This window comes from Myripristis murdjan, chromosome 7 (assembly GCF_902150065.1).
Source record: "Myripristis murdjan chromosome 7, fMyrMur1.1, whole genome shotgun sequence".
NCBI lineage: Eukaryota > Metazoa > Chordata > Actinopteri > Holocentriformes > Holocentridae > Myripristis > Myripristis murdjan.
Window position 1 is genome coordinate 13,416,467 of NC_043986.1, and position 8,190 is coordinate 13,424,656.

Consider the following 8,190-nt stretch of genomic DNA (forward strand, 5'->3'; position numbering starts at 1 on the left):
TGACGTTGACCAATCATTGACGGGTTAGCGGTACAGGAAGCGAGTGACGCTTTCAAGAGCCGGACGGAATAGTTTCAGTTTGAGTTTCAGTGAGTGTTAACAGTAATTTTACACATTTTTCGCATTATTGACCACATTTTATGTGGCAGTTCTGTTCATAACTATCGATTTGTTCATTCTGCAATGTCGCTATAATGTTGGTTGAAGCTTTCATGTGGGCAAACTCGTGCAGTCTGCCGCTACATATCTGGCTAACGTTAGCTAACGATTAAATGTATACAAGTAAATGATATTTCTGTGTAAACGTGCATATATCTGCAGTGGTTTGCATTCAAAATGTTAATACCTCCTGCTGTATAGTAATTTACACCTGGGATAATAGCACGTAGCTGCCCTGACTGCCTGTTGGTTAACAGTTAACAGTTATTATGAGTTATGTTACACATTAGTATGCTCTCTGACTTATTGTGCTTGTGTTTTGTGCCGGGAGAGCTCAGCTGCAGCATGAGGCATGGAGGGTCGGGACATAACCAAGGTGGTCCTGCTGGCCTGTGGCTCCTTCAACCCCATAACCAACATGCACCTGCGGATGTTTGAAATAGCTCGAGATCACCTGGAGGACACAGGTTGAGTAAACTGTGGAGGTGGGAGGGGCGTGTGTGTGTGTGTGTGTGTGTGTGTACTCTCTTTTTTTATGATGCTAGGTTGCTGTCAAGTGGATTAAATATCATTCCAAAGTTGGGATACATTTTGGTGAGGGAAAAACTAGCACGGCTCTTTTCAAAGGAGTCCCTTGACCTCTGACCTCAAGGTATCTGAATGAAAATGGGCTCTAACGGGTCTTCTCTTTTCTGATGCATACAGGGGTTTAAACAGCCTTGGGGTTGCATAAATTAGGTTTGACTGGAAAGCTTGTGGATTCAATGAGCCCAACTTTGTTCATGTGTGATGATGTTAGCCCCTGTAGTAGGCATTTCGTTGTAGTGAGACCATTTTTTGAAACTTGACGTCAGTGTATAAACCAATTGTGACCTTTAGGATAATCACAGCTTTATGGGACTTGACATCCACAAACTAGAGGATAATTCAAAAAATAATAATACCAATAAATCATAAAAGTGGATCACAGTGCATATTGAATCAGCACCCAAGTATTGTGCTAGTATCAAATCAGGAGATAAGCATATTGTAAACGGAGGCCAGTTATTCACTTGAATGAGGCTTGTCAGTTCATCGTGTTAGAGAATCTGTTTTACTTTGCATATCTTATATCTCTTTGCATATCTTATACATTAACAATCCTCTCTAATTCTATAATTAATTTGATTGTTATTTTGGCTAAATGCTACATCCATGAAATGATTTGGCTGAAAAAAATTACCCTTCTTTTACATTTTAAAGATTCTGTTTTTCAAATATATTTGACTACTGTTGAAAATGTAAAACTCAGGAATCACAAATTGACAAAAACTATTGAATTAGTTAGACATTCCAAATTTACTCCAGTTAGTTAGCAGACACTCAAGGCTTTGCTTGTTTGTTTGTTTCTCTCTTTCTTTCTTTTCCCTGCATTTGTTATTTGCCGCACTTGACCTGAAATTGATCAAATAAATGAGGAAAACAAAACAGAACATTATAGGGCCTGATGTGATGTATGATTGCTGTTATGTTAGTTATCCGTCTTTAATGTAACTCCATCCCTCACCATCTTAGGCCGGTACCGGGTGGTGAGAGGCATCATCTCTCCGGTGGGTGACGGCTACAAGAAGAAGGGTTTGATTGAGGCCTGCCACCGTGTGGAGATGGCCAGGCTGGCAACAGACAGCTCGGACTGGATCTCAGTGGATTCCTGGGAGAGCTCGCAGCCCGAGTGGGTGGAGACAGCTAAAGTTGTTCGGTGAGTAAAAGCATTTTCATTTTGCAAAAGTGAACACTGACACCTGTTATGTTTTGAATTTGAACACACCTGCTTGGTTGTGGCTTGACAGACATTGTAGTTGTACAGAAATTGACCACAGCCTGTCAAACTGTAGCTGTGAGCACAGATAGCAGAGGTGGCTCACATCACAAGGACTGGCTGTTAAACTAATAATGATTTACAGCAATAGACAATGATTTAAATTTGATGTTTTTAATATGATATGGCACAACGTACTGCCCTGCTCAGTCCATCTTCGTATCATTCTTGATTATGTTTGATACTTAGAGGTAGAAAACCATCTTTGCATTCTACAACCCTAGAAATAGAGCAATGTGGCTAAATTTCACCTCAATAAATAAGATGCTGTCATTTACATAGAACTGTTTGAGAAATGCAGTGACATTTCAAATTGTAAACTTTCTGTGTCAGTCTTAAGAAAAGTTTCTACATTTATATCCAGCATGTTTTTTTTTTGTTTTTTTTTAGCATTCTTGGCAGAAGCAAATGCCTGCCTCAAACTAATGAGCAGGCAAATGCTAACACCGTTTAACAAGCTGCTAGCACTGCTTCACTTTTTTTTCCTGGTGAACTGATGAAATGTAGAAACCTTTCCACCACAGTGAAGAGCGAAGGGTCCAGCTCAGGTTTGGAACATCAGGAAATATATGGAGAAATAATATGGTTATTTTGACGTGTTTTAAAATTGCACAAAAGTTTGAACCTGACTACATTATTTCTTCGGAAATCACAACAGCATAGGAACCCTGTGACATGCCTCGTGAGGTTTAGCACACTAAAATTAAAGAGGTCAAGGTCAGGCCACATCAAGTTCGACAGAGTGTTTTGTTATAATCTTTAACAAAACGGGACATAACAAATATGTATTATGAGGTTCAAACCCAAGCTGAGGTTATCTCAGGTCTAACCAAAAGGTCATCACTATGACTAATGTGGCTTATATGACAAACTATATAGGCTAGTTTTTTTCTGTGAACCCTACCCGTCCACCAGCCTTGCCTTTTAGCAGTGCTGTAAATTATTTGTTTAAGTTAAACGTAAAAAAAAATCAACATGTGTTTGTGCTGTGGTGCCAACTGTTGCTGTGTCTGTGCTGATTTAGGCATCACTATGGGGAACTGGTAACAGCAGAGCAGAACAACGATGATGTTGACACTGTCAAGTATGCCAAAAAGAGACGCATCGAGGACAATACCTTTGAGGGTTCGTCTCATCAGATAAATAGAGGTGAGTCACATGCAGGGCAGAGTAGACACATGACTTTAATGCTGGTGTTTGTGACTCAGTCCAGCCAGGAGAAAGTCTGATCCTGTTTCCACACGATTCACAGACGTACTGTATTCAGATAACTGCTTTTAAAAACAATGAGCTTGTGACAGGTGGGTGTGCTTGAATTACGCAGACAGAGATAAATGTTTGGGGTGTGGTGTAATGTGAAGGGTGGCACCCAGTCACACCACCTAAAGACAAACACAATTCGGTGACACCAGGTGTTAAAGCGAGGTGTGAATGGCAAAAGCAAATTACGAACATGAAGTCCTCTGCAGCGTATACATTACTGGCGCAGAACATTGTGACCAACTTTCCCACTTTGCTGTACAACATTCTTCACACAAGTGACAGGAACATTAACCTCTGTTAATCTGTGGTATGTACAGTGGTTGGGCTGTACATTCTGTACTTAAAACTACGTTTAGTTGGACATAGTGGATTTATAATGCACAGAATAAAGCAGATCAGTCCACCAGTATCAAGAAAATGACACTTGACTCAAGAAAATCCTGGAAATCAGTTGACTGTTGTATTACTGCATTGTAAACAACAACTAAACAACCTAATAATGGTTGAGATTTAGTGTAGGTACTAGGGCACAGAACAAAAGAGGCTTTGCCAAGTGAATGATTGTTGTAGTAAAGCAGTAAGGAAGGATGAGGAAGTGCACCCAGGAAGTCTCCCTGATTGAACTTTTGATAAACTACTCTAGCTGCTGAACTTGTGATACGTTCAGTTTAAATCATAGACATTATTAGTACTTGAATGCTATTTGTACTTAAAAGAATCCTTAGAGGACTGATGAAGAAAATTCAACCATCTGAATCAAACAGTGTCAGTGTCCCATTGCATTTTCTCCGTGCCTTCTCAGATGTCCCTCAGCTGATGCTGCTTTGTGGGGCCGACGTCCTTGAGTCCTTTGGGATTCCCAATCTTTGGAAGCAGGAGGATATTGTCGAGATCATTGGCCGCTACGGCTTGGTTTGCATCACCCGCAGTGGCAACGACCCCCACAAGTTCATCCACCAATCAGACATGCTGTGGAAGTATCGCAAGAACATCCATGTGGTCCATGAATGGGTGACCAATGAGATTTCAGCCACTCACGTGCGCCGGGCACTTCGGCGAGGTCGGAGCATCAGGTACCTGCTGCCGGACCCCGTAGTTTGGTACATTCAAGAGCACAACCTCTACAGTGCAGAGAGTGAGCAGAAGAACGCCGACGTGGTCCTCGCACCTTTTCAGAGATACACGGGAGCCTCTTCAAGCTGAGGAGGTTCACCCACTGCTGACAAGATCCATGCCATAAAACCATAAGCTGACTTCTGTAGGGTTTAGGGTTGGCTGCACTGATTTTACTGTGAATTTAAAGCACGAGCCAAGTGGTGAATTTATTCTGACACTAGTGCCTTTTCTATAGAATTGTGTCTTCCATGTGCTCTACTTTTAAGAAAATACACCTGCAGTAGACTTTTCTGAGTGAAGAGATTTAGTGGCATAGTTTCTTTTTTAGATAAACTGGCCAGTGTGTGTGTGTGTGTGTGTGTGTGTGTGTTTTATGGAAAAGTACAATAGTTCAGCTCATCAAAGTAGAGACTGACAGTCTTTTGTGAAACAGTCAGCATATGTTTTGTGTTGTAAGGGTGTAAATGTTGACTGTGATTCTGAGAACAATTAAATTTAAATTATTTTACCTGCTTTATCACAAAAATGTTTAGACTCACACCAATTTGTACCAGTTTATACCTTTCTCAACTCATTATGCATACCTTAAATTTTACTATCCATTCCCTCAGGCAGTAGTAATCAGTATACATAAAATATGCTTGCTAGTGTAGACCTGCAAGTGAAAGTCACGTTTTGTATTGACTGGGGGAAAAAAATGAATAAACTACTCTTTGGTTTGCACTTCAGGGACTCTTCTTTGCTGTTACTGCTATCACAGACAAGAAACACCTAGCATGCTCAGTTTCTAAAGAATGAAGTGCTATATTGACAATTTGCTTATTTGAATAAAATGGTTGTTAGAGCTGGTCTTTTTTCTTTTGCTAATCTCCTTAATTCATGCCAGATAATAGCTGAAATAACTAAATGCAGTCAACTAAATAATCAGTCTGGTAGTAGAGTGCTGAAACAAAAACTTGAATGGCCTCTTGAACCATGACTGATTGCATTAAATTTGAATCAGAGTTGACTCTAAATGTACTTTTAATGGTGCAGTTGGCCTAATGATATCAAAATTATCAATAGCAGTGGCATCAAGGCTGGTTCATAAGCTCTCTGCTGGAGGACAAGACATTATGAATGAATTGGATAAAATCAAGGCCACGTTTCCTATGCTTTTGTTCCTCATATCTCTCGGTAAACTTTATCTTGAGTTCGGTTGTCTCTGTCACCTATCCTTGATGAACTCTTTCACTTGCACAGTTTTGGCTGGAAAACAAACCAGGCAAGACTTTCTGCATAACGCCACGCGGCTTCTCTGTAAACCAGCTAAGCGGCTGGTTTACAGAGAAGCCGTGACGTCTAATATTAGTGTTATTTACATGGTGCATGCAACAGTACTTGTGACAGTCACTTTCATTTTCCTCATTACACAGCAAGATGTTTCATTTTGACACCATACATTTATTTTAAAACAGCAGGCGTCTCGACTTGTTTGCTGAAAATATGTAACTGAAGGAAATTTGTTTTCCCATAAAATTATTGTTGACATTTAAGTAAAACCAAATTGGGAAAAAATACCACCAATGAGATATGTCAGACTTTTGTCTATCCTTAGTTTTTATGTATGTATGGAGCTGAATTGAATGTATGAATTGATCTATCTGAATATTTTCTTGAAAGGAAACCATTTGAATATATTTGTGGGTTCCATATCTATCCAGTGCCATTTTGTTATATAATAGGGTGAATGGAGTGGATACATGCAGTAGCAAACAGGAACCATCATAATAAGTCTTACTGAAATAAGCATTGCTGTAAACACTGATGTTAGGATAACTTGTGATTGTTTGCCATGTGATGTGTCACGCCTTAGGGGAAATTTTGAGGAGCGTATTGTTCAGTGAACTACGCACTGAGACCAGTCTGACACGTTTGGTTTCCCTCCTACACTCCGTGCACGGCCAGCAATACCTCCTCCATCCCTGCAGAGCCTTCAAGCGGGGAGAGGACACACCTACTTCCACAGTCCCTAAAAAGCCAATTTGATCTTCATCTCAGCCAGCTCAGCTCTCGGACGGCCACCTTGTTCTCACACACACCGCAGTTGGAGTCTTTGGCCCAAAAACCTGGAAAAAATGCCATCTAGCCTCTGTGGTACCTGGGACATGGTCAGCAATGTCAACTTAGAGGGCTACATGATTACACTGGGTGAGTCTTAACAGCATGTTTCCACTGATTTGATCCAACAATAATCTATGATCTGGTCTGTTTCCTTCATAGCCTGTTGAATAGATTACCTTGAATGAAATGCATTGCCTGCTGCAGTGAGGAGAAAAATTGTGGTAGTGCTATCTATGGTATGCATGGGAACAGCAGTAAGTGTCAGAGTGTGTTTAAGCACTTCTTTGCCATTTCAGGTATCAGTTGTTACTTGCGAAAAATCGCTCAAAAGCTGAAGCAGAGGAAAGTGATTGAGCAGCAGGGCGATCTGTACATCATCAAAACCATCAGCACCTTCAGGAACTATGTCTTTTCCTTCAAAGTTGGTCAAGAGTTTGAGGAGTTTACCCAGGGACTGGACAACAGGCATGTCAAGGTACGAGCCAAGAAATATGAATAACAGGTTGAGGTGATGGCATCAGAAATTTGTGCTTCGGTGTGATGAAGAACACACTGATTATGAGTGTTTCACTGACTCTGTGATATGGTTCTTGTGCAGTCGCTGGTGACATGGGAGGGGAATAAGTTGGTGTGTCAGCAGATTGGAGAGAAGAAGAACCGTGGCTGGACTCACTGGATTGAAGAGGATAAGCTGCATCTAGTAAGAATATTAAGCATTTGAATCACATCCTGCACTAAAAGAAAGACAGCTGATTTACCTCTACAGATCTCTGTTCTTATGTGATGTTTCTCTTTGTTTTTTAAAACACTCTTCATTTATCAAATGTTTCTGTGATCTGTTTCTCTTAGGAGCTCTATTGCGAAGGACAAGTCTGCAAGCAGGTTTTTAAGAAGAACGTCAATGAGTGAAGATGAAAAGATGAATGGAAGTTTCTGTCTGATGTCTGGAGAAAAGAAGTTAGTCTGTGCTGATGTGTTGGATTCACCGATCTTAGCCCTGAATAACGAAACCAGACTAGAGAGCAATGTTCGTGGGTATTTTCTTTGTAATAGCCGGTGACGTTAAAGCTCTTTTGAAGCAATCCCAAAGGGAAACTGTCTTTACTCTCAGCATAGACCAGAGAGGTGTGGATTTATGCCTCTAGATGGCATCATTGGCTCACTTTGATCAGATACCAGCCTGCTCTGGTCTGCTCTGGCCTGGAGCTGGAGGTGATCTGGTAATCACTGATGCTGACTGCCTTCACATTAAAAAAATAATAATCAGCCTTAAACATTTTGATGCCACCATGTTGCAGGCTGAATCTCAGCTCTATTTTGGACAATCAGTCCTAAAAAGTCTCTGTTCACTTCATACTTTTATCTTAAACCCTATGCTTTAAACGCTGTAGTTTTGTCTGTTGGGGCAAAATGGAGATTTTCTTGTGTTTTTACCAAGGCTCGTGCTGTCTAGTTGATATGTACCAAAGCTATATGTGAAAATAAAACCCTGCCTCATCATTGTAATGTTTATGAACAGACTTGAGAAAGCAAAATATGGAGTTTTTTGTAATACACATTTGTTGCATATGGATGTGCAATAAACATTTTGTTAATAAAAGTGAAACTGTAATCTTTTTCTATTGCATCTTCCTGCTTGGCACTACCAGAGTCCTGTCTCCACTGACTTGCACTGTGCTGAAATGAATTAT

At 40.5% G+C, this 8,190-nt stretch overlaps 2 protein-coding genes across 3 annotated transcripts; both read left to right on the plus strand.

The window, feature by feature from the left end:
• The first annotated feature begins 10 nt into the window (after positions 1 to 10).
• On the plus strand, positions 11 to 5,119 carry nmnat1 (nicotinamide nucleotide adenylyltransferase 1). 2 transcript variants are annotated; one of them, XM_030055824.1, is made up of 5 exons: positions 11 to 89; positions 498 to 626; positions 1,714 to 1,897; positions 3,042 to 3,166; positions 4,083 to 5,119. In XM_030055824.1, the coding sequence occupies exons 2-5, from the start codon at positions 512 to 514 to the stop codon at positions 4,481 to 4,483; spliced, it is 825 nt and encodes a 274-aa protein (XP_029911684.1). In that variant the 5' UTR covers positions 11 to 89; positions 498 to 511; the 3' UTR covers positions 4,484 to 5,119. The 2 variants fall into 2 exon arrangements, with proteins under 2 accessions (XP_029911684.1, XP_029911683.1); XM_030055823.1 differs by having other exon boundaries at positions 26 to 89; positions 491 to 626.
• Positions 5,120 to 6,420: 1,301 nt separating this feature from the next.
• rbp7a (retinol binding protein 7a, cellular) lies at positions 6,421 to 7,995 on the plus strand. The gene is made up of 4 exons (XM_030055829.1): positions 6,421 to 6,586; positions 6,796 to 6,974; positions 7,098 to 7,199; positions 7,349 to 7,995. Exons 1-4 carry the CDS (start codon positions 6,514 to 6,516, stop codon positions 7,406 to 7,408), a joined length of 414 nt encoding a protein of 137 aa, XP_029911689.1. The 5' UTR covers positions 6,421 to 6,513; the 3' UTR covers positions 7,409 to 7,995.
• Positions 7,996 to 8,190: the final 195 nt, after the last annotated feature.